The sequence below is a fragment of the Delphinus delphis genome, chromosome X, assembly GCF_949987515.2.
Source record: "Delphinus delphis chromosome X, mDelDel1.2, whole genome shotgun sequence".
Taxonomy (NCBI): domain Eukaryota; kingdom Metazoa; phylum Chordata; class Mammalia; order Artiodactyla; family Delphinidae; genus Delphinus; species Delphinus delphis.
In genome coordinates this window covers 108,020,213-108,047,306 of record NC_082704.1, presented here as the reverse complement: position 1 = coordinate 108,047,306, position 27,094 = coordinate 108,020,213, and the positions used below count along the sequence as shown (strand labels likewise).

The 27,094-nt window shown below is 42.6% G+C and overlaps 1 protein-coding gene across 2 annotated transcripts in view; it reads right to left on the bottom strand.

The window, feature by feature from the left end:
- Positions 1-27,094, bottom strand: part of SMPX (small muscle protein X-linked) — a 52,450-nt gene that overhangs the window by 22,026 nt on the left and 3,330 nt on the right. For both annotated transcript variants that reach the window (XM_060002107.1, XM_060002108.1), the window contains exons 2-4: positions 26,183-26,239; positions 14,625-14,711; positions 8,314-8,462 (exon numbers count right to left, since the gene is read on the bottom strand). In XM_060002107.1, coding sequence (XP_059858090.1) covers positions 8,328-8,462; positions 14,625-14,711; positions 26,183-26,221 — 261 coding nt within the window. In that variant the 5' untranslated portion in view covers positions 26,222-26,239 and the 3' untranslated portion in view covers positions 8,314-8,327. The remainder of the gene's footprint in view (positions 1-8,313; positions 8,463-14,624; positions 14,712-26,182; positions 26,240-27,094) is intronic.

Below are 27,094 nucleotides of genomic sequence, written 5' to 3'. Positions count from 1 at the left end.
CATGCATCAGTTTAATCATTTGCCATTTATGTAGATATGGGTTAAGCTTACTCTAAGATGATAAAGGGCCTGGTTCCCAAATATGGAGCTGCTAATATTGATTTGATTGGTTGGTTATTGATTTGATTGGTTGGTTATTGATTTGAGATCTTTGTTCTTTTTTAATATAGGCATTTACAACTATTAGTTTCCCTCTAAGCACTGCTTTTGCTGCATGCCACAGTTTAGTATCTTGTATTTTCATTTTCATTTGTCTCAAAGTATTTTCTAATTTCCCTTGTGATTTCTTCTTTGACTGATTGGTTGTTTTTTTTTAAAGAAATTTTGCCTTTTTTTTAAAAAAATTTATTTATTTATTTATGGCAGTGTTGGCTCTTCATTTCTGTGTGAGGCTTTCTCCAGTTGCGGCAAGTGGGGGCCACTCCTCATCGCGGTGCGCGGGCCTCTCACTATCGTGGCCTCTCTTGTTGCAGAGCACAGGCTCCAGACGTGCAGGCTCAGTAATTATGGCTCACGGGGCTAGTTGCTCCACGGTATGTGGGATCTTCCCAGACCAGGGCTCGAACCCGTGTCCCCTGCATTGGCAGGCAGATTCTCAACCACTGCGCCACCAGGGAAGCCCGACTGATTGGTTGTTTACGAGTGTTGTTTAAGTTTCACAACGTGTGAATTTCCCAAACTTCTTTCTGTTCTTGACTTCTAATTTCATTCTATTGTACTCTGAGAACATACTTGCCATGATTTCAATCCTTTTAAATTTATTGAGACTTGTTTTGTGGCCTAACATGAAATAAGTCCTGGACAATGTGCCATATGTGCACTTGAGAAGAATGTGTACTCTGATATTGTTGGGTGGAGTGTTCCGCTGATGTCAGTTATATCCAGTTGGTTTATAGTGTTATTCAAGTCTTCTATTTCTGCTATAGACTGAATGTCTATGTCCCCCCACCCCAAATTCATATGTTGAAACTTAATCCACAGTGTGATGGTATTAGGAGGTGGGGCCTTTGGGAGGTGAAAGGTCATGAGGGTGCAGCCCTCGTGAATGGAATTAGTTCCTTATAAAAGAAACCCCAGAGAGCTTCCTTGCCCCTTCTGCTGTGTGAGAACACAGGGAGAAGATGGCCATCTATGAACCAGGAAGCAAGTTCTCACCAGACACCAAATCTGCTGGTGCCTTGATCTTGGACTTCCCACCCTCTAGAGCTGTGAGAAATGAATTTCTGTTGTTCATAAACCACCCAGTCTATGGTATTCTTTTATACTGGCCCAAAGAGACTGAGACAGTTTCCTTGTTGATCTTCTGTCTAGTTGCTCTATCCATTATTGAAAGTGGAGTATTGAAGTTGCCTGCTATTATTGCTCAATTGTCTATTTCTCCCTCCAATTCTGTTAGTTTTTGTTTCATGTATTTTGGGGGTCTGTTGTTAGGTGCTAAACACACTTCATCAAGGGTCTGAGTACATCAATTTGCCCTTCTGCTAACACTGTCAAAATTAGCCTTTGAATCAGCAAGAACAATCGTGATGCGTAATGTTTAACATTTAAGAGTAATGAACACCTTATGTTCTCCTCGATCAGAGATGGCATCTTTCTCGATGACTGGTTGGTAAATATGTCTTATCTGGACATAGACATTCTTTGAAAAATAAATCCAAAGAATTCTTGAAAATTAAATGATTTTCTTCTGGATTTACATATTTTTCTCCCCTTTTGAGGAAAATGAGCCAACCTTGACATTTTCCCTAATTATTCAGTTTCCCAGAGGAATAAAGTTATAATCAATGAATTAAAGTCAAATTTCTGAGCCCTTTACTGATCGCAGTCAACAATGTTACCGTCAGTCCTTGACAGAAAAGCTAGTCTTGCTTTTAAGTAGTAATCTCCCTGAGAATGCAAGGACTTGGAAAGTCTACAAGAACACATTTCTAGGGGACACCAGGCTTGCTGTGGTCAGGGTACCAGTAATAAGGCATGTGTGCTCAAGATGTATCAGATGTGCCCTAGCCTCTAAGAAGCTATATGCTGGCATCATGAAGAAGATTTAAAAAGCAAATGAATACATCACTTTGGTAAGGACTGTGACAGCATAAACAGAAGATGCCAGAGTTGGGGCAAAGTGCTGGATGGAGAAGGCATGCCTCCCACAACAGGGCATTATAATGGTTCTTTTCCAAACTACAAAATCTAGAATCAAGGCTGGTTGACCAGTGTGGGGTATGGGATAGAGACTAACTTGAGACCATGGCGCAGCGTATGGGTGTACAGGAGTTACAGATCATTCCAATTCACTCTCACTTATTGCACTGTAGCAGTGTTTCTCAAAGTATGGTCCAATGCCCACTGGGTGACTTCGAAAGACTTTCTGATTCCAAAATGCGAGTGCTTTACTCAGATCTTACAACAAAATGGAGATTCATTCCATAGACTTTCAGTTATATACATGGCCAAAAGCTACTAAGTGAGTTATTAAGAATCACTACAATTTTGCATTTTTCTAAAACCCCGGTTTAGTACATAATCATCAAGTCTGGCTGTTGCACAACACATGGCCATGCTGCAATGTCCAACACAGAGAGGAGTAATTCCTGCCACTTCAGAAGGACAATTTCTTTCTAGTGCTTCATCACTCCCAGGGCTTTCAGTTGCTGCTATCTTTGTGTTCATTAACGTAATTGTAGAATTCTTCTTAGGGTTTATCTTTGTTAATCATTCTTCTAATAACTGCTGCATTGCTGCTACTTTGATACTTATTTTTTTCCTCTCTAATTCTTTGTTATCACTGAGTTCTTTTACTGCTGGAAAAAGAGAAGAGATGATGTAGGCAGGTTGTGGAATCTTGCTTTGCTCTGCTCCAAAAGTTTAAGAAGTATTGCCCTAGAGGAACTGTTTGGTCTCAGCAGGGTGGCCCAATAATGATGCTCTGGACATTCCCTAAATCCAGAGGTTATCTCTGAGCCTCTGTTTAAACCATTCCATTCCCACCACCTCCTTGAAATTGTCCCTGATGCCAAATCATTGTGAGTTCCCCCTCTCGTAAGTCATAACCTTGCTTTGCTCTACTGCCTACTTGTTAGTGGGTCATAAACAAGCATGGGGTATCTTGAATCACTGAGCTGCTATCTAGTTCTTGAATTGTTACCTATCTTTTGAAGTATTTTATTTTTATCTTTCCATCAAGACCTAAGTATCCTGAGAGCAGGGACCAAGTCTGACATCTATATATCTTATAGCACGGAATGAAGAAAATGCCTACGGTACAGAAGCTAGTTACAAAGGTTTGTTACTGGGCACCTGTGGTCTGATCTGGGCGTTGAGAGTGGACACAGAATCTATTGGACACCCGCCCTTAGCAGTCCTCCAGGTTCCCCAGACCCCTGTCCGTGAAGTCTGAGGTGGCATCCCCTGCAGCTACAAGCAAACAAGCTGACAGTGGCTTTTGACGGTGGACATGGGGCGGGGGATTCCTGATCATGCAGCAAACAAGCAGGCATGCGAGTGTGGGAGGGTTCTTGGTTTTCAGACATTGCTGCTGGTCCTGTCTCTTATCTGGCTCCTGGGCTTGCTTAAATCACCATTTGGCCACCGTAAACCACAGCCAGGAGAATCCTGAGAGGTACGGGGCTGAACACCTGCCTTTCCCTGCCCCAGCCTGTTCCAGCGTGGAATAGGGCCCCATTTGGGATTCTCCCGTGTCTCTTGGTCTTGACTTGGTATGTGCTGCCTCTGTGTGGCCTGGTTCTGGTTCCTGATGAGGTCCAGGCCCTAACTCCTTTGCCACAAGCCGTGATTACTGATCTCTAACTGGCTAGTCATTGGCCTTTCTGATTCTTGTCCTATAGTATTTTTTATCTATTTTCATGAACAATTCTAGCCATGACACAGGGCATGAAAAGAATCTGAAACCCCACTTAAAAGGAAGTGCTGATCTTAGCTAGAAGGAGGTGCTGCTCTGTCTTATGTCTAAAATATTGTAATAGTTATATCCTAGACTTTGAGCCTTTAGTCTTGTGGTTTTCATAGTTTGGTACTATGGACTTATTCACTCAGTCTTCAAACAACGACCTGTTTGATTAAATCATTGAACAATACATGGTGAGGGCAGGTGATGAAGTGGTGGTCCAAAAGGAGAAAGTCAAATCCAGCCAGTGAGGGGCAAAATGACGGCTGGTCCAGGGTATTTACTGTTTATGATTCCGCTGAATCAATCAACGTTAAGAAATGTTCTCCCTCTGTGACCATAAACCATGAACACGGAAGTCTCAAAATCTGACAGATTTGCAGGAGAAGAATTGATGAGTCAAAAACAAACCAGCTCACTACCTCTCCTACAAGAAATAAAGATCACTCCTTGGGTCAAAACAATGACTGTCCTCATCGGGAACTCAGATCAATTACCTGGACAACTTAGGTTTTCACATTCCTGTAGAATAAGGACAAATAGGCCTCTCCGAGTGGTTTTGCATTATTAGAATTTGTTCAGGAGAGAAGAATCATTAAAGTCTTCTGTGAGAAAATGAAGTAACAAAAAATGTTTTCTGGATACTCTAGTACCTTTTTGCTATTTTATGGAGTTGGTGTTGTTCCCCATTACTGTAACCATAGATACAAGGCTACGGAATCAGCCTCGCTGCTGAATAACACCACAAGATTCTCTCTGAACTTATTTTATTTTATTTTTTTTTTTTTTTGGCCACTCTGCACGGCATGCGGTATCTTAGTTCCCCAACCAGGGATCAAACCCGCACCCCCTGCAGTGGAAGCGTGGAGTCTTAAGCATTGGACCACCAGGGAAGTCCATCCCCTCTCTGAACTAATTTTAAAACAGCATTCCTTTGGATCTTCCAAACAAAATTCTTCTGAAACTGGAACTGGGGTTAAATTTAGGTTGACAAGGATTTAATAAAAGCAAAACCCTTTAAAATTTGCATTAAAAATTCATGTATCAGGACTTCCCTGGTGGCTCGGTGGTTAACAATCTGCCTGCCAATGCAGGGGACATGGGTTCGATCCCTGCTCCAGGAAGATCCCACATGTCGTGGAGCAACTAAGCCCGTGCACCACAACTACTGAGCCTGCGCTCTAGAGCCTGCGAGCCACAACTACTGAGCCCTCGTGCCAGAACTATTGAAGCCTGCACGCCTAGAGCCCCATGCTCCACAACAAGAGAAGCCACTGCAATGAGAAGCCCGCGCACCGCAACAAAGAGCAGCCCCCGCTCACCACAACGGGAGACAGCCCACGCGCAGCAACGAAGACCCAACACAGCCAAAAATAAATTAATTTTTTAAAAAAATCACATGTCTAATTGAACAGCCTTGGTTGGGTGATGATAATAAATATTCCCAAAAGTTCATTTCACTTCTGCGGGCTTTCTCACAAGAAAGTTCTGTAGCTTTGTCCCAAGCATATTAGAATATTTCATCTCAGCTTGGCAACACAAGCAGGACTGATATAATGATAGTCATCAGTTTGCTTCATTCTGTCATAATTAATACCAAGTGTGCGTGGCCATGCTTCAGGTCAGTTCCTGCTCACGTCACTCTGTCCCCATCCAGGTTCCTGGGATTCACGCTATGGTCATAGAATCCACCGTGTTTTATTCTTACTCCTTTTTTCGTTCATGTAACTGTGCTGAAAACACTAGATACTGTCCTGTTCTTTTAACTCAAACTGGCTCCTACACTATGAAGAAATCTTTTCGGCAGAACTTACTTGCAAATGTCTTAGTAAGTCAGCATAAGCGTGACTCCATCACGAGTGGGATTGTCTCACAGAACGTCTGTTCTTCATTATGTTTACAGAAGACACTGTAGGGCCCCATTGCTGTGCTTGCCTTTGCCATCTACGTGGTCAGAAGATGTCACCCTAATACCCACAGGGAGTGTATCATGAAACTTAACAAACAATAGGTAGAATGCTCCTCACACCGTATCTGTCACATGATAAGTAATCAGTATATGTATCTAGTGTTCAGTACACAGCAGATACTCAATAAATATTGGTTTAATAAATGAATGACTGGATGAATGAACAAATGAATGGACAATCAGCCAGATAAATACCTGTTTTATGTTGCCAATATAGATTCCTCTCCTGTAGACTTAAACTTCTGCTTAAGAAATGGAATGAACTGTGCGTGGTGGCCTTCAGTAATGTTGGGTAAAGCTCCCAGGGTCTCATAGGAGAAAGAGCTATGACTTGGGCCAATTCCACAAGCCCAGTACTGACAGAAATCCCACACCAGTCTGCAGGCATCAGGTCTGCAGTGAAGGGTGGGGCTGAGCCCTCACCAGGGGATCATTACTGAACAGAGCCAATGAAAATAAAGTCACAGGCCCTGCTTGCAGTGCCTCTAAGGGTGGCAGGTACAATTTTTTTGTTTGTTTTGGTTTTGTTTAACATCTTTATTGGGTTATAATTGCTTTACAATGGTGTGTTAGTTTCTGCTTTATAGCAAAGTGAATCAGTTATACATATACATATGTTCCCATATCTCTTCCCTCTTGCGTCTCCCTCCCTCCCACCCTCCCTATCCCACCCGTCCAGGCGGTCACAAAGCACCAAGCCGATATACCTGTGCCATGCGGCTGCTTCCCACTAGCTATCTACCTTACGTTTGGTAGTGTATATATGTCCATGCCTCTCTCTCGCCCTGTCACAGCTCACCCTTCCCCCTCTCCATATCCTCAGGTCCGTTCTCCAGTAGGTCTGTGTCTTTATTCCTGTCTTCCCCTAGGTTCTTCATGACATTTCTTTTTCTTAAATTCCATATATATGTGTTAGCGTACGGTATTTGTCTTTCTCTTTCTGACTTACTTCACTCTGTAGGACAGACTCTAGGTCTATCCACCTCATTACAAATAGCTCAGTTTCATTTCTTTTTATGGCTGAGTAATATTCCATTGTATATATGTGCCACATCTTCTTTATCCATTCATCCGATGATGGACACTTAGGTTGTTTCCATCTCCGGGCTATTGTAAATAGAGCTGCAGTGAACATTTTGGTGCATGACTCTTTTTGAATTTTGGTTTTCTCAGGGTATATGCCCAGAAGTGAGATGGCTGGGTCATATGGTAGTTCTATTTGTAGTCTTTTAAGGAACCTCCATACTGTTCTCCATAGTGGCTGAACCAATTCACGTTCCCACCAGCAGTGCAAGAGCGTTCCCTTTTCTCCACACCCTCTCCAGCATTTATCGTTTCTAGATTTTTTGATGATGGCCATTCTGACTGGTGTGAGATGATATCTCATGGTAGTTTTGATTTGCATTTCTCTAATGATTAATGATGTTGAGCATTCTTTCGTGTGTTTGTTGACAATCTGTAAATCTTCTTTGGAGAAATGTCTATTTAGGTCTTCTGCCCATTTTTGGATTGGGTTGTTTGGGTTTTTGTTATTGAGCTGCATAAGCTGCTTGTAAATTTTGGAGATTAATCCTTTGTCAGTTGCTTCATTTGCAAATATTTTCTCCCATTCTGAGGGGTGTCTTTTGGTCTTGTTCATGGTTTCCTTTGCTGTGCAAAAGCTTTTAAGTTTCATTAGGTCCCATGTGTTTATTTTTGTTTTTATTTCCATTTCTCTAGGAGGTGGGGCAAAAAGGATCTTGCTGTGATTTATGTCATAGAGTGTTCTGCCTATGTTTTCCTCTAAGAGTTTGATAGTTTCTGGCCTTACATTTAGGTCTTTAATCCATTTTGAGCTTATTTTTGTGTATGGTGTTAGGGAGTGATCTAATCTCATACTTTTACATGTACCTGTCCAGTTTTAAGGGTGGCAGGTACAATTTTGAGCCTACCTTTCCCTCCTCTATTTACAGAGTCATTACCAGGCCCTCTTGGTCTGCCTTACCCACACCTAGGCTACCACCAGACCTCCTCAGCTCCTTGCCCCTCTGATTCTCCAGCTCAGAAGTAGCTCATCGCTGTTTGGGGCATCTGGGTAGGGAAACTGAGGCATGCAATGATGGAGGGCTCCCTGTACCTGAAGATCAAAAGCTCCTCAAGGACCCCCTCCCAAGCATCTTTCCTCTCCCAACCCCACCCCCACCCTTCCCCAATCAAGAAGGTAACCAGCAAGGGGATGGCAGGCAAACATCCTCAATGGCCCTCTGACTGGTTTGGGAGTAAGATAGGCTTAAAAGCTTGGCTTTACATACCAGAAAAACTTTGCGCCGGAAATACTGGTCTAACTTGAAGGTCCTGATCCTTAGCAAACACTTCTGGAATTCCAGACTCCTTCGGTGCAAGGCTTCCATAAACCATTTTTATAGTGGTCTTTTTGAGACAAAGAAAAGAGTTTTTCACTCACCTTTTTTCTTCCAACTACTGTTCAGCTTTGGGGACATACTTCAGTTCACTTTTAATATTCTGGATCTCTGATAGGTTGACCGCAGGTCCTGGAAGTTTCTTAGCTCCTGGAATTGACTTCTTCTCCTCATCCAAAGTGGGAGGAGCACCCTGAAGAGAAAAAAAGGAGAAAGATTTAGCTCACCGAAAAAGACATTTGGTCTCTCTAGGTCATAGACATGAAGCAGAAAACAATTAAAGCAAAAATAGTGTCAGAGAGTAATTCTAGCAGAGTGACTTTTTCTTGTGCTGTTGGGTTACCCTCAGAGTTTCAAGATCTCCTGAAGTTTATAGAAGAATAAAGTTGGAAGAAGAAAACAAGTAATTTCCGCATCACTTAGAAAACACAAGAGTACTGTTCAGTGTCTGATAGCTAATAAAAATTACCACTAGTTAAAAGGATTTGTGTTGTGTTTCCAAGAGAAGCATCTTACAAGATCAAATTTAATTTGGTATCATAATATCATAAGACGCCTGAAAGGCACAGGTTTGTAGACTGTTAGTGCACGGCTATCTCTAACAATGACTTGGTCCAGGAGTTTTCCGTTCTTTTGTTTGGGGTGCAGTGGCTGCCAGCCTTTATTACAGTGACATTTCTGGGAAGCAGAAACAAACTGAAACTGACATCAGCAAAACCTTTTTGAATATGGGTGGGGTAGGATGGAGTGGCAGAGGAGGCCCAGCTCTCCCCTCCTGCTTTGGAAAGCATTTTACGTTTCCTATTGTTTTATGTTTTTCTGTTGTTGTGGCTTTAGGGCGGGACCATATCCTATACATTTTTCTGTGGGTCCTCCAATGCCTGGTGCAGAAGTGCACAGGCACACTTGTTGATGGTTGTTTAGCTGATTAAGCCTGAGAATGTGCCATAGTGACAAATCTATGCCTCTATGTACATACACCAAACACGTATTAACAGTGGCTGTAAAACAGTAAGATCCGTTGCTGTGTGTAGCTCCTAGAACTCCAATTCATTACTACAGACAGTTGCTGGTTAGCTCATTCCTCCTATTTACTAGCAGTGGGGGGCATATTCCCCAGGGCCCTGGAACGAAGGTGTTGGAGGAACATTTGATCTCTGTGGCAGCCACAGGAGCACGCCTCTCGGATCAGTTTCCTGCAGGGAGGATAATTGAATGATAGGCCCGGCTGCTTCACCCTGAAACCCGCCCATCACCATGCTGAGGTCACACTTCCCACGGCTGCTCGTGACCAATGAATGAGTGTCATAGGATCCTAAGGCGGGCCCGTTCCTGGGAGACCTGGGACTCCCCTGGGAGGGACTTGGGCTCGAGAATTTTCCTTAGAACGGCACTGTTGTCTAAGATGCTTCCGCCCAACCCTCTGTCCCACTCTCCTTCACCTGCATCACGGTCTGAGGACCCTCTCGTTTTTCCTTACAAGTGTTTTCCCCAATAAATGTTTTGCCCATCGAATCCCACCTTTGGATCTGCTTCTTGGAGGACCCAAATTAACAGGCCCCCTATGAGACTGGCAGAGCTCCACCTGCTGGGCCAGCAACTGAGTGAACCAATACAGTTCTGGGAAAAAGAATAAGAAACTGCACGTTTTTCTCAGGTGCAAGCCCTGTGCCCATATGTGTTGCCGGCCTAACTAGGCAGCCCTGTAACTTGGGTATTAAAGCCAATGCCATGCTTTAGCCCCCATCTGGCTCCTATATCTAGTTCTCAAATTGTCTAAACCCTAAAGGGAAAGGGCAGAAAATGTTCAAGCTTCCCAAACTTTAACAAATTATTTGGTAGATGTTTCCTTTACAGAAACGTTTTTAAATTGCTTATTTGAGGGGCTCATGGTTTTTCCTGTAGTCATTTTCTTTGAATCTGACCCAGTGCTGATGAAATAGCTAACATGTCACCCACACGAAATGATACAGTAGTTCGATGTAGACTGTACCTGTTGTAAATATCTGTTGTATATGTCTGGAAAATGTTTCCCCGGGTCAATGTATAGAGCCATAGGCTCAGCTTCCTTGCATCATGCACGCACATTCATCATTTATAAATGCAGATTTAGAAGCAATAGTTAAAACTGTTAAACATCCACTTGGAGGACATGGTATTCCAAAATGTTCTTTGTTGGGCTTTTGGAAAGAAATTTTAAACAAGGCTATAAAGTGCTCTTTAAAAAAAATTATATATATATATATATATATATATATATATATATATATGTAGTGGTGAAATGAAAAATGTTTCCTTACTTATAAATGTTCCCATGGTTGTTAGGTGGGTAGATCTTAATAAAGAAGTATGAAGGAGAAAAATGTTTCCAGTTCCTTCTATTAAGTTCCTGGGTGAGTCATAATCACTATCTTTCTAATATCAAAATGTGCTATACTGGCACAATTAACACAGAAAACCAGCGTGTGCAGTTATGTGTCTGTGTGCAAAGATTTACTGTGCAAACATACACAGTTAAAGGATGAAAATACTTAATATTAGGCACTTTCCTTTAAATTTATTAAAACCTCAATGCACTGTGTTTTTTATTTATCAAGGTAAAACTTTTAACACTTGATTTGGTAAGGTCACATATAATGGAAAATTATAAGTGGGTATATTTAAGAACTAGGTTTTAAGATATTGACTCAGGAGGGGGTTAGTGGTGGTGCATATTCTTAACTGAATCTTCTCTCATCTTCTAAAAAAGAATGCGAATCAGATTCCATTTTTTTCTGTGAATTTGTTATCATAAGAATTATAATACATTAAGGCATGAACAGGCAGGGGCCAGATGGTTCCATTTGGCTAAGTATGCTCTCTTTTCTTTTGTAAGTAGATACTTGAATTGAGAAGGGATATGGAAGACATTCTTTGGTTTTAGATAAAGAAAGCTTGAGAGAAGGCTTATCAGCCCCGCGCCATTCCCAGTTTCAGAAATGGCTATTGTCAAAGGGAAATGCCCCCCTTGGGGGGTGACAGAGTATTTGTAAAATTTGGCAAAATGGTGAACCATTTCCCAGCTATCTCACCTTCATCTCCCTCTTTACTACCAGATGCCCTATTTCGTTTTCCCCTAAACTCTCTTCTGTACGACACAACAGCCTGATGTGCTTATACACACAGTGTATTATGCTCATACACTGGAGACTTAATAATAACAGCAAACACACTGCTAGCTCTTCTAAGTTACACCTACTAACTCATTTAATCCTCACATCAATTCTCAATCCGTGGGACTTCCCTGGTGGTGCAGTGGTTAAGAATCCGCCTGCCAGTGCAGGGGACACGGGTTTGATCCCTGCCCCGGGAAGATCCCACGTGCTGTGGAGCAACTAAGCCCGTGCACCACAACTACTGAGCCTGCGCTCTAGAGCCCGCGAGCCACAACTACTGAGCCCACGTGCCACAACTACTGAAGCCCGCGCACCTAGAGCCTGTGCTCTGCAACAAGAGAAGCCACCACAATGAGAAGCCCACGCACGGCAACAAAGAGTAACCCCCGCTCACCGCAACTAGAGAAAGCCCGTGCACAGCAATGAAGACCCAACACAGCCAAGAAATAATTAATTAACTAATTAATTAATTACTTAAAAAATTCTCAATCTGCTACCATTATTATCCCTATTTTACAGTTGAGGAAACTGAGGCACAAGGTGAGGGGGGGGGGTTAAGAAACTTGCCCACGGCCTCACAGCTAGGAAGTAGCAAGACTAGAATTAAATAGTGTATTTGCATCATGTGAAGGGATCAGGTGGAGAGGGAAATAATTAACAGAAAATCCCAATGTGCTGTTTTGTGGCTTAATAATGATGTAATTGAGAGATTTGGGAGGCAGAGCAGGGGCTTGTCAATACGCTTCAAATCACTTTAATCAAGCAGCTGCCTTGTCTTATGCAGAGCAAGGGCTTACAGAGACCATAGGTGGGCGGGAGACTCAGCCAGTGCTCACAGGCCTTGTCAGATGGCCTGTCCTGGCTTCCTGCTAGGGTCCACCTTCTTCACGTCTGAGATGGTGGCGGGTTTGAGATGGGGGAGCTCCTGGCTGTGATAGAGGTGGCCTGTTCTGTTCAGGAGTGGTTTGTTATGCCCTCGACTTTAGACAGTGATTATCTTAATGGTAAGCTAAGCAATGAATCCCAAATCTAAGAAAGTAAGCAATTCTGAAGTTTTAAACTGGATAGTAATAGAAAAGCAGGGCTCTACTGGTTATTTGAATTCAGATTCCATTTTCCCATTCAAATTATGCAACCAAAGGTGGCTGGGGCCTCGTAGCCAAACCAAGCTGCCTAACTGCTCCCCTTGCAATATTGCTTCCATGAGAAACTTACTCCAAGGTCCAGCCCAGAACTTGAGTCATTAGATCCCACCTCTCCATAAGACCCCACAAGTCCTGAGAGTCCCTTTCAGCTCTCACAATAAGGGAATACCACCCCTCGCCACCCTCCCGACCGGTGAGCCCCACAAGAAAGGCGTAGCTCAATTCAAGAAACACTTTTGGGGTCTCTGGATCTCTGTGGATACCTCGCTCCCTCCATCCTGAGAAGAATGTTGGTTGACCATTTGTTTATGTGGTTGGTCATAAAGTAAGTTTTCAAAACCCAGGCTGTATCAGTTCTTAGTTATTTTAGAATGTGCCGGAACCATCAGGCTGGGGACAAGGCAAGAGTACGAGCAGGGTGCTTTCCCAAGCTCCTAACTGGGACACTTGTGTGGAGGAAAGTACCAGTTGTAGAGAAGAAGCGAGGGCCATCTCTACCACAGAGGAAGATGGATGCAAGCCTCCAAAACAATAGTCATATCAGTCAATTTAGTGTGAAAAGAGAGTCAAGCTACCTTCCAACTGATTGCCAGACCCAGTGACACACGGCTTACGAGGAAGCACAGGAAGAAAACCTAATTACAGATGAATGGAGATGTAGAAAGAATGCCTTTCTGCCCTCCCTTCTACCTCCCTGTGCTTTTTTCTTACAACATGTGAAATAATAGGCCCAGGAGTCCTTCATAAAAATTGGATAATTCGATCAATCGATGAACAGTCATTTATTGAATACATGACTCTTTCCTCACAGCAACCCTCTGAGGAACGGACAGAATCGTATTTTGCAGACAGAGACTCAGATACTTGACCAAAGTCCCAGAGGGAGAGCTCATGATCATGAGCTACCTGGGTGGCCAAGTTAGCAGCAGCAGAACTAGAAATTATGTACCATCAGAGCCGAGTAGGGCCAGGTCTTTTCAGCTTGTATGTTGAAAATTTGTGATTCGTCAAGGGTGACTTAGTGACTGCAACTCCAGAACTTGGTGATGTCACTCAAATACTCTATCTCCTCCTTTCATAAATTATCTTTCTAGTTATAGGAAGCTGGAACCACTAACTGAGGACCACATCAGGAATTATTTATGAGAGAAAAAGGTTAGATGCAGGACAACCAGTTTTATTAGCAAATACCAAAAAGGTCACCTACAAAAGTTTAAAAAGCCTTTTCACCTTTTAAAAAAGGTAAAATACAGTTTGCAATACCCTGTGGCTTTATTGCTCCAAGACCTTAACTTTTTTTTTAGAATCAGACCTTCCAGGTTTCATCAGAAAAGTCAGAATTGAGGAAAAAATATAAACATTTGGGCAGAGAACTATATTTATTGCACCCATGATGAATTTTAGCCCCCATTTTAGAAGACTGGGTATCTGAATTTGGAGGAAAGGAAAAGAAAGAAAGGGAGGGAAAAATACAGAAATTGTTAGACTCCTTTGCAAGTTCCTCTTTTCAAAGGAAACACCCAGAGATTGGGGCTTTTTGTTTGAATCCACAAGTAATTTTACGTGCTTATTACCTGCGTTCCCACTGGGGTTTATCACTTATCAGAAGCTGTACTACATACATCCAGCTAGATTGAATAAAAGCTTCAGAGTGAAAACTTAGCAAGCTACTGACTGTTGCTGAACCAAGAGCATCTGAGAGGTTCCCCCTCCCCCTACACACACACACACACACACACACACACACACACACACACACACACACACAAGAAGACACACGCAATCAATAAACTAGATGCTAAACTCAGCATCTTGAAGTACCTGGGCCAGGCACTTAGATTTTTGGCTGGAGGGAAGTGAGGGTCAGTGTGTTTCGTGGCTGATTGAGCAAGACAACCAAAGAAATGTATGCACTACATGATGACTCCTTGACCCACATCCATTGGTGCCCTCCTTGTCCTGGAAAGCTGGCCCTCGCCTTGCCTCTGCCCTCCTCTAGTCAGGATGTTGGAGGAGAAAGATGGTGCTGAGCTCTGCCAGCTCAGTTTTTCTCACCTCCTCCGTTTCTGGAGTACATTCTTTTCTTCTGGGGGGTTGCCCAGCTCCTGGCCGAAAGGCTCCCATTGGGATATTGATATTTGCCTAAAAGAGAAAACAGGGAAGATTTAGGTTAAGGAAAGTAAGAAATTGCAATGACACTCTGAGATGGTAATCATTGTGAGGCAAAACAAATCTGAAAAGTACGTCTTTAAAGCTTTTTACCTCAAGAAAATTGCTATGACAGTACAAAAATATGCCAAGGAAAATTTGACTTCCATTTATTCCAGATTTCTTGTACTCATCCTGAGGTCTGTGCAGTGATTTCACAGTTCCCTATTGGCTGGAAGAATTGGAAGACAGTTTGTTCTGGCTGTTGCCCTCCTGTGGTGCCTAATATTTTCCGCTCTCTGGGATGAGGAAAGAACACATAATGATAGGAAAGGAGGCCATGGCATTTGCAGAAACCATCCCACATCTTAGCCCTCCTTCAGCTTCCTTCAGATTTACCACGGGAGGGGGGCAATCACACCTCCCAAACCACCTCCTCCCTCCCATAATGTCCTAAGGCTATTCTAGGACAGCCTTAGGTCTCTGTAATTTGACACTCTTTTACTTTCTCCCCAACACCCCACTGTGTGGGTCAGTGTGTAAGGAGAGTGCTGGAAAGTCAAGTTGATTGGTATCACAGTTCATAGATTTTTGTCCTTTATTAAGATGCAATACCAATTTCTACCCACAGTAAACATAAAATAACTTCTAGAAAACATGAAATATGCTAAACATTAAATTATGTAAGGAAAATACCGACATAGTTCAAACTTGGGAAAGAGAATATGTAAATTTGAATTTTGTCCATACTTCTTCATCTGGTATCAAAAGGCAAGAATGTTTAATGCAGACCAAAAACATCTTCACCCAGGAGTATCACTCACATAAAACAAGCATTAAAACTTTTTTTAAGGCAGAGTGTATTTTTTTCCACTTGAGATAAAGTGTTGCCTTATGAGTAGTTGGATTTGTGGGCTTGAAAAGTTGAAATTGCGCTCTGATGTTATGAATGAAAATGATGCCCGAGCAAAGGGAGCAGCATATTTTGTTACCGTATGACTCAATTTGGGCAATTTTGGTACCACACCAAACAAAATCATTAGGAAGTGTGGTATTTGGAACTGCCTGGTATGAGCTCTGTTGCCAGGGGAATGTTTAACTCAAGACACAGGAAATATCCAGTGTCTGTGTTCATGCAACATGGTGGATCTATGTTCTGCTCCGTGGAACAGGAGGTGACTTTTTCCACATAGGACTTTAAAACTTTCTTCCCTACTAGAATAATGATGATCCCACGGAAAGGAAACAGATCCAAAGTGTTTGTTGTGGGTATCAAGAGAGGGACATCACCATTCCTAGGGCCAACAAGCCAAGAAGTATTTGGGGTCAGTATGTATCATATATGCTACAATATAAGTGCAGCACAATTTTAGAGGGAAGCATTTTGGAAAAACTAAGGCTGAGCCTTCTATGCTATTCCTCTGTTTAATGGAAATATCAGGTGGCCTAGAGTGGGGGGAGGGGGAGGTATAAGACAAGAGGGAAAACATGTCTTCTATGGTGGCAAATATGGTAGCATACTTCACGAAGTCCAAGATGCACCTCTTTCAATATCTCTGAAATCAGAGCATGTCTTACAGTCAATGATATCTTAAATTTTTAATGGGCACACTTGTTTTATTTCTTAGGACATAAAATACTGGTATTTTACAATTGACAGTGTCTTAGATAGGATGAAATATCGTTAGGGTCCTGAAATAAGATCAAAACAATGTAAGTAAGACTCACCGAAGATGATGTATATTGAACCAATAACTATTTCCATTACTACAGTTTGGATGAAAGAGGGGAAAAGTTGATATAGGGACTGTTTGGAAGACAGTTAACTGGCTAAAAGTTTAATTAGATCACCACTACCCTGACCCATTTATTAAGCATGTACAGAGGGCATCTTCCTAATGGGAAGTTCAAGTTAAAGTATTGTTTCTGAAAGATATGATTGTTAAACTAACCCGTTTAATCAAGTATGTATGCTCTATGGTGGGTTGTAGTTTTCAGTAATGGAACATGTAAAAATCATCCAGGATGGTGTATTCAGTAAAGCACATGCTATGGAAATACCACCTTTTCTTGCTCAGAGATTGATTTTAGGAATGCTTGTAGCCTCTCCATGGTACCTGGGTGGCTATGGTAGTGAAAAGAGCCCAATGCTAGGAGTGGCTATAGATTCTCTGTACTTGAAAGAGTGACAGCTGCTCTGGGTCTTGTCTTCCCCACTTGTTTAATGTGAATGTTAGGCTTCACTAATGGAACCCTTCTCGGCCATGGAACCCTTCTTTTCAGTAAAGTGTTGTGAGAATATGTAAAATGCAAACTAGGTGGAGGTGGAGCTGCTCTGGCCAAGGTTATAGGGAGCCCAGACCCCATCTGCTTCCCCCAAGCCCCGGACCGTGAGCACTTCCAAGGAACTTGGGGGCCCAAATCTGACAACCATTGAAAGAGATCACCCCTAAGTGAATGAGTATTGATGTGCATTTAAAATGTTCACTCTGCCCACTGTTAAGATGTCTGTAATTTACTTTAAACTACTTTAGCATAGACAGTGTGATATTTTATACGCACAGGTTGGTTTAACTACAACTGTAGGGAACACTATTGCTCTCATTGGGAGTTCATCCTCCTGGGGTGGTTAGGTGGTAAAATATCACTAAGACCACGTTCCCCAGATTGCTGCTCCAAGTGTTTTCTGTTAGGTTTATCTCCACCAATAACCGAGGCTTTAATGTTTGCATAAATGGCAAAAAATCAGTGAAATAATGGAATGACTATTAGAAATGGCTTGTCTTGATGAAGTTGGAGGAGGTTAAGATATGTAGAGTGGTTAAAATATTTTAGAGACAATTCCCACCCTGCTGAACAGAGTGTAAGAATCTGATGCCTGTAGCTTGCATCTTTAGAGACAGAGCTCAGAGGGGTGGTCCCTAAGTGGGCCTGTCTCCAGTCATTGATAATGAGGATTTCTAGCTGACTGCTGCCAACTAGGGGCAACAGAATCCCCACCTGCCTCCCATGAACCTTTTATGCAAACTGGCAGTCACTCAGAGCATTTAAAGGGACAAGAGCTGAGGCTTCATCAGGCTCACAGACAGACTGTATGGATGGTTTCTGCTTGTTTGCTAACAAATGCATGTTTAACAAAGTGGCAGAGTTGGGTTGGGACTAACTTTCATCTTAACCTGGTGATGAGGTTGTGGAACAGTAACTACCCCTCCCCACGGTCACCACAAACCACCCTTATCCACCCTAAAACCCCAAGCAAGATTCAGCTAGGTTGTCATAACACCTTCATCCTCACAACAAACTTCTGAGGTGCAGACTATCATCTTCATTTTACTCATAAAGAAACTGAGCCTCAAAGAGGTTAGGTGATTTGCTCAAGGCCACACAAACTTACACCTTGAGAATGGCCTTGGAAAAGGGGCACGCCAAATGGATAATTCTAGAATAGGCATCAAAAAAAGCCACATTTGAGGGCTTCCCTGGTGGCGCAGTGGTTGAGAGTCCGCCTGCCAATGCAGGGGACACGGGTTCGTGCCCCGGTCCGGGAGGATACCACATGCCGCGGAGCAGCTGGGCCCGTGAGCCATGGCCGCTGAGCCTGCGCTTCCGGAGCCTGTGCTCCACAACGGGAGAGGCCACAACAGTGAGAGGCCCGTGTACCGCAAAAAAAAAAAAAAAAAAAGCCACATTTGAAAAGTGAGCCGTTAACTCACTGGCCTGATGCTTTTTCATCTTTAAGGCATGACTCAAGAAACCCAGAACCTAAATGGGTTTTTTTGTGGTTTTTTTGTTTTTGTTTTTGGGGTTTTTTTTTTTGCGATACGCGGGCCTCTCACTGTTGTGGCCTCTCCCGTTGCGGAGCACAGGCTCCGGACGCGCAGGCTCAGCGGCCATGGCTCACCGGCCCAGCCGCTCCGCGGCATGTGGGATCTTCCCGGACCGGGGCACGAACCCGTGTCCCCAGCATCGGCAGGCGGACTCTCAACCACTGCGCCACCAGGGAAGCCCTAAATGGTTTTTTTGACAGCAAATATTGACAGGATCCAGAGCAGCCTGTGAACGTGTCAAGTATCCAATCATTAATGTACACCTAAGGGAGTGTCAGAGGATTGCTTTGTAACTGATTAGAGACGATTCATTAATATAATTGTAGGGCGGTGATATTTGAGTGACAAATTATAGGCTAAATTAGAACCATAAGAAAAATTCCTTGTAACTTGAATTTCATAGAAATGTGTAGACCTATAGCTCTCTGTTTTTGTTCCATCAGCCAGAGGATTGGTGTCATATTCTTGTCTTTTTCACTGACTTGCTGTTTGAACACAAACAAAATACTTTCTCAATGACTCGATTTTTCCATCTGCAAATTGAACATGGTATTCACTACTCAAAATGGGTTTGGAATATGAGCTACGTTTTTATGAAAGAATAAACAAACAGAAATCAATGACCTGGAGTTGATATGAGGTTGGACTTCCTTCTCTATATAGATTCTGTGTAAGTGTAAAGGAAGCAGGCTTTTGTTTTTTCCTTTTGTAACACCTTCCCTTGCTTTTATTCCTCCTTGAGATTTATTAATCTTAGATATTTCTAAATATGCCCCTGATGTAGCAGACCCAGTGCATCACTTTCCCAAGCTATACATACTTTGTTACATCCTCAAAGTTGGAATGGAAAAAATCTACTAGATCATCTTTTGCCAGAACAGGATACAGTTCCCTGATAATAGACCTATCTGATGTGAAATGAATACTACACTTGATCTCACCAGGTGAAGAAAAGCCGAAAGAATTCCCTGTAAGTTAATTCCACTAGTCCCTTAATTATTTGTATTGTTCTCTTGCTTGGCTCCAGGCTTTGAGCCCGAGAATTCTGGAAACAGTATTCCCTCCACAGCCACTCCTGTGTGACTTACAGTGCAATGGCATCTTTCCCCAGTGGGCTGGATTCTGTAGCTGCTAGCCACTGGATACTGACAATCCCACTCCACTTTGCTTTCCAGAGCCCTTGTTCTCTTATCTCCCCCTCCCTTTTCGTCCCCACTCAGTCTCTCCTTTTAGCGCTCAGGCTTTTGGAGTTTCCTGCCATTGCATATTTGTTTCAGATGACTCCCCACGGGTTCTATCTTTAGTTTTCCAAGGTCTCCAACAGCACCTGCCAGAATCTATAGCCTCCCCCATGGCTTTCTCCCAGCCGCTGGAAGAGGAGCCCCTATAGGGTTGCATTTTACGATATTTCTTTCTGTGCTCTCCTATTCTTACAGTCCTAGTCCTTCTCTGAATGGAGCAGGATATGACATTTTGAGATTTCTAGCATCTTCACAGAAGACTCTCAGAAACAGGGGTGTTTTCCCAATAGCTAATTTTAAAAGATTTCTTATTTGATATATTAGCCTAGATTAGGAAGACAGACAGACAGACACACACACACACACACACACACACACACACACATACATACATACACACACCAACTAAAATATATCCAACCCATTTTAAAATAAAGCTCTGTATCGCTAGAATGCATGACTTCTTTGTCTTTAGGGATTCTTGAAATGTGAAATAGATTCAGAACACACAGAACTTTCCCACTCAATACAATTTTGAGAAACTCCCACTCAGCCAGTTTTTCACCCATGATGTTTCATACTGAAAGGTTGTTGTGTTTTTTTTCCCCTCTGTTCTCAACACTTTTTGTTCTCTTCAATAATTTTCTGAGTGACTCAACTGTAGTCTTGTCATCCAGGGGAAAGTAGATTTCAATAATGTATCGTACAGCTATTAAGAGAATGTCTACAATCGGTTGAAGGCAGGTTATATTTCTGAAGTACTTGTGAATGTCAGCCTCAAAAAATGACATCCCTTAGTCAGTGTATGTCACCAATATGGAGCCCTGGCAGAGCAGCAAAGATCACCAGCTGGAGGTAGCTCTAGAGTCAAACTGCTACATTTCAAGTTCTGGCTACACTTCAAAGAAACCAGCAGTGGAAATCATAAACACTGTGTTATAGTGGTTTACCTAAGAAAGAAACAGTAGATCCAAGGTCAAAGGAAAAACATGTGACAAATGAAAGTTCATATTTTATCTTTCGCATTTAAATGCAATAGTAAAGGAAGGTATGTATCATCATTATTATTATTAGCTTTTTTATTTTTTTGCGGTACGCGAGCCTCTCACTGTTGCGGCCTCTCCCGTTGTGGAGCACAGGCTCAGCGGCCATGGCTCACGGGCCCAGCTGCTCCGCGGCATGTGGGATCTTCCCGGACCGGGGCACGAACCCGTATCCCCTGCATCGGCAGGCGGACTCTCAACCACTGCGCCACCAGGGAAGCCCCTATTATTTGCTTTAATAAATGTATTTGATTAAGTGACCAGCCATGGGTGGTTTTAGTCTGTTCCTTTGTACAAAGGATTGTCACATACCTGAAACCTTTTATAAACTGGAAGTCCTAGATGGAATTAGAGTCCCTAACACCTGTCTGTAAATATTTTTGTCGGGCTCTTTTCTTCCACGGAGCCCTTACGCCCTGAGCAATGGAGAGTGGAAGAGCAATGGTAACGGGTGGGGAAGGGAAAGGAGTACTAAAACTCGGGGCATCAAGATATTCTGTTCTACACATGGATTGGGTGACAGTGGAAACTTCCCATAGTAGGAAGCCATACACTAACTAATGATGCAAGGCTCATATAATCATTCCTCTAAAATGTATGATAAAGGAGTTAGTTTTAGTTTCACGAGCAGCTTGATTAAGTCAATTAAGCAGAGAGGTGGGATTCAGTGGCCATGGTCATTTGTATTTCAAGACCATGTTTGTTACTGAGTCACTTTACTTTGTACTTTTCACTCCTAGCCAACTTACATTTAAGATGACTTTAATCAGGGTAAGCTATTAGCTGCTTCTGCTGAAATGCTGGCACCGTTTCTGAATGTCGGTTGAGGGCTTTAAAAGGGAGGACCCAGCATCCATAAAATGGTAATTGTCCTTCAAGTAGCCTTGGTAGTTATGATTACACCCACTCCTCCATCTTCACTCTCGGTGCCAGACTGGAGATAGTAAGTAATAAGACTAGTCACTGTTGCAAAATGGTTCCAAACGTGGGCTTTGGGATCAGGCAACTCGGGTTCAGTTCCTGACTCTCCTACTCACAGGCTGTGTGATCCTGGGTGAGTTTTTTTGCTTCTCCAAACCTTTCATTATAATCCATGGAAATCCCATTGCACTGTGCCAAGTACATAGTAAACCCTGAAGAAACTGACTATTATTATCGTCCTAATAATAAACCTTAGAAGTTATTCTCAAGAAGTTCATGGACTATTAGAAGCTGGACAGAAGCTTACAGGTCATTTAATGCAACATCCCCGCCCCCTGCCCTTTGCAGCTCATGAGGACCGGGGGTGAAGTCACGGAGCAGAGCTATGACTAGGGCACAGGACTCTTTTCCGTTCAACCATGAAACTCTCAGATCTCACATGAAAGGACAAATAACACTCAGCTTACTTTGATCAATGGTGAAGAGAAAGGGCCAGTGACGACTCAGAGGACATTGGCTCTGGGTGGGCTGAGGCCCTGGGGAGGCCCATGGCAGTTGCCAAAGGGGGTGTGTTCAGGAAGAAGGGGAAGGACAGGCAGGTGCTGCCAGTGGTCAGTGTCACTTGGTCTCATTAGACTTACCAAACAGATCGCTGATGGGATTAGATTTCCCGGCAGCTCTAGCTTTCCCCACCACCTGTCATGTCAAATTCTTTCATCTGAAAGGATCAGACCCACTGTGCCTAGTGTGCTGATGTTACCTTGGTTGCAACTCCATTCCCATCAACAGTGGGGTTTAACAAGCAGCCTACAGAGCACAGAACTGGGGTCAGCAAACTACGGCCCATGGGCCACATCCAACCTGCCACCTGTTTTTGTAAATAAACTTTCATTGGCACACAGCCACACCCATTCATATATGTATTGCCTATGGCTGCTTTTGTGCTGTAACAGTAGAGCTGAATAGTGCAGCAGAGGCCCAGTGATCTGTAAATCTTAAAGTATTGATTACTATCTGGTCCTTTACAGAAAAGGTGGGCCAACGTCTGGTCTAGAGCCTTATCAGCTGCTTAGGAGACAAAGGCCCTCTGCAGACTATGGAAGAATCAGCTGACTCCTTCAGGATGTTTTTATGTCCCTGCGATAAATGAGATTTCACTAATACAACTGAAAAGTAATGCAGACTTAGCTAGAATCCCCTTACAATTCAAAGGCCATCTCTTCTTCAGTGTGGATGTGAAAGACAACTGTCCATCTCCTCTGAGGGTGGGTCTGATTCTGGCCTCCCGCTTATTCTGGGGCAGGGAGGAGATGGAAGCAGCTGAAGAGAAAACAAGGCCATTCCATGCATTACTTACTTGGATAATTAGAAGAGCCATCTCTTAAGGACTTTGTGTGCTATAAACTAGGCACTTGCCGTACATTATTTTGTGTATTCATTATAACAATCCTGTTAAGTAGTATGAATGTCCACATTTTACAGAAGGGTAAACTAAGGGTGAACTAAGGTCACAGAGTTAGTGAGTGGCCAGGTAGAGATTTATAACCATTTGGCTCCATGTTGTCTGGTGTACATAAGTGCAGTAATTCAACTACCTATGCCTGACTGTTAGAAATATGGTTGACAGAGGCTTAAGTTTGCTCAATCCAAACAAAATAGAGATCTAAGTCATTACTTCTAGAAGTTTGCACTGCAAAATACTATCCTACAAGATACTCATTTAAAAGGTCCAATATGTGTAGAAAACATTGTATACATCACTGCCTTCTTGGAAATATATGAAGCCATTAGCAAGTTATGGACTCTGAGAAATCCTGCAGTAAAGATCCCATTCAACTTTGCTTAATGTTGTGTTCCCAAACACTTTAGCATGGAACCCTTTAACTAACAACATCCCATAAAACTGCTATTCCAGGAGACGCACTTTGGGAACCGTTGAACTACATGATTACGATGATGATGATTGATGATAATGGCTAATATTTACTGAGCAATTACAATGAGCCAGGAACTAGCCTAAGCACTTACAAGTATTGATTCATTTAACCCTCGCAGGAACCCTATGAGCTCACGTTATTAATTCCCCACTTGACAGATGAGGAAACTGAGACACAAAGAGGATAAAACAACTTGCCCAAAGTCGCATAGCTAGTGAGTCCTGGAGACCATGAGCTCCTCAAACTCAAGGATCAGGTTTCAGTTCATCTTTGCATAGCCAACACTTAGTATGGTGCCTGGAACAAAGTATGCACCCAGAATGTGACAGTTGAACTGAATTGGAAATGAGATCCTAATAAAAAGAAGTGACTAGAGTGTGTTGAATGGAACATTTAAGATCTTTAGTACTTATACAGCAAGGGCACTCCTTCATCAGCTGGGGTTTCTATTTGTTCCACACAAGACCATAGCCTAGGTAATGTTCCTACTACAAAGCATTTTGTATAGAGTAACCATTTTCATATTTTATTTAATAGACCCTACATTTAATGCAGAAATGATAGGAAAATATCAGATAGTGCAGATCCTATTTAGCCACAAGAAATAGTATTTCATTTGAAGGTGCATTAAGTTAGGCTTTCTGTCTGGCATAAAATATATTGAGAGAGGCAATACCACATCCATAAGGAAGCACTGCCTTTGTTGGTAGAGTAGATGGATTTTTTTTAAAATGCAGTATAATAACAGCTATTGAGAACAGTCAATAGCAGCTTTTTAAATATTACAGACCTAAAAATATATCAAGGTCAAAATTAATAGGTAAAATACGGGTGAATTTTCAGTGTAGATTTGAGGGAGGCCAGGAAGCACTAAGGAAGAAAAATCAACACACTTTCAGCTATAAAAGGAAGAGAATAAAAGGCAGCCTGAGAGACTATGTTTTTGTGTCCTGCAAAATAGAAAGGAAATTTTATGTTTAGCACTTTGACAGCTTCAAATGCAGTGATTAAATGGTATTATTTTTTGTCACTTTAACACAGAGCATTCCGGAATGATAAGTATTATAGTAACAATGTGACCCTTAATGAGGGCTTACTGTGCTGTTTTAAGCATCTTATACGTGTAGCCCTAGGAGGTGAGTACTGTCCCCATTTTACAGATGTGGAAACAGAGGCAGAGAAGTAAAGTAGGTAAAGTAGTTTTCCCCGTGATCCCACACCAGTACAAAATGGATTAAGGATTCAAACTCCACTAATCTGGCTTCACAGCCCATGCCACTAACAGCTATACACACTGGGTAAAAGAGAAGGTTCAAAGGCTCAAGGATGCTCACAGGCCTGGGAGGCAAAATGAATTCTACTACCAATGTCAGGGTACGTACATCAGAAACTCACTAGGTGGACACCAGAGGGCCAAACATGGCAATGCAGAGTTGAATCCTTGCCAATAGGCCCTTCCTTGGTGGTTTGTTCTGCGACAGGTTTCCAGAGGTTGTTATATATCTTACCAGTTAAGAACCCCATCCATTTGAGGCTATGCATTAGTCATGACGGGTAAAGATACGTCCCTCCACCCACTTCCACCACCGGTGTGTGCTAGGATTCCTCACACCACAATCTAACCACATGCATGTCCCTTCAAAATACAGTCGTTTATGAGTAGGTGTATGTATGATGGTGCATCAGACCCCAAGTATTCAGAAACTACCATATGCTGTGCAGTATTCAGGAAAGCCCAGGGAAAAAAAGTTTTAAAGTTCCTTTAGAGAAGGTACAAAAGGCTCCATCTTGATGGAAAGGAAAGATGGAATTTTACGATAAAGCATTGTGCCCACCGTATCAGTATGGGAGCCACTTGAGAGTTAAACACCAAGCTCTTAAGAGAAATAACAAATTTAGTACTGAGTCAAAACAAATACTAAAATTTTCTCCATAATTGTATTTGTGTTCCAAAATGCCTGCTTCCCCCTCCCCTTATTGTGGGTAACACTTAAGTCAGATGAAACAACCAAAGAATTTGTTTGTTGAGAGGGCATGAGGAGACATAATAGCATACGGACCTTAAAAGATAAATACCCAAGCCTTGGGAAGAACACTTGACAAGAAAAGGATGTTATTTAAAGAAAGATGTATTCTAAACAGATGAGTCAACAAACTCAATTGGATATAAAAATGGAAATTGAATTGTTAAATTCCCATCGATGAGCATATCAAAAACTTACACATCAAAAAGCATATCAAAAAACATACACACTGCATTTTTGTAGAAGACCATTTAATTCTCATTTATAAACTTTGACTCCCTTACAAAAATAGCTTCTCCCTTCTCAGTTATACATTACCAGCCTTATATCCTTCCTTAATTGTACCTTACACGAGTCTTTCTTTTCTTTTTGAAGTGAATCATCAGTTGGGGTGAACAGTCACAAAAAGTCTGATTTATTAAGCAAACAGACTGGAAGTTGCTGATGTTAAAACACAAATATGTCTACTTACCTGGATGGCTCTGACATTGGAAACTGGCTGTTTCGACATATCGACAAGGTCTTATCCCTAAAAAAACAGGTAAGAAACTGTTAGAGGTGGCGGCATTCAGATTCTCAATCGTGATAAATTTGAATTTAACTCATGATTCAACTGGGCAGTCACCCCTTTCACTGGCCATATATTCTTTCAGTCTCAGTTTCCGGTTACTTAGAGACTCTCCTTCCTAATGCCTCAGGGAGAGGGAACACTAGAGCGCTGGATAAATCATTCAGGAGGAGAAATGCTGAGATGCCTCTCCCCTGATGCTCATGATAGGCAATCAGAAACTTGAAAGGCGCTATCATCTCCTTCCCTGCCCTCTTGCCCCCCTGCCAAGAACAGCAAAGCAAAGAGGTTGTGGGAATAAAACACCTTTGTTTGGGGCCTCAGAAGCTTTCTGCTTGAAACTGAACTTTTGATCTGAACCGAGTTGTTGCCAGGGCTGCACGTCAGTCCATCGGGACCGCCTCGCCTCTGTCAAACACCCAAAGAGAAATGGCCTGTATCGCATTCTTACTATTGCGATGCTCCCTGCTCGCTGTGCTCGTGTCTGTTCTGCACAGAGACCTGGGGGACATGGGCCGCGTCTCCCTGCTCTGTGCGTCCAGAGCCTGGGCTCTGTAAACCAGGCAACCAGGCAGCTGGCAGGCAAGCCTCGCCTCTGTCTTCTTTTCTTTTAACGAATCAGTCTCAGAAGGCAAATAGGACTTATGTGACCATGTCAGATCCCTAAGAGGTAGCAGTGCTTCCTTCCCAAAGGACCTTTGCTTTCTTTCAGTTCGTGAGACCTGACTTAGAGCCCAGGGACTAGTGGCCGAGGTTTACTGAGGCTCAGGGAGCAGGGAACAGCCCAGCTCTGTACAAGTGATGTTATAGCTAGGT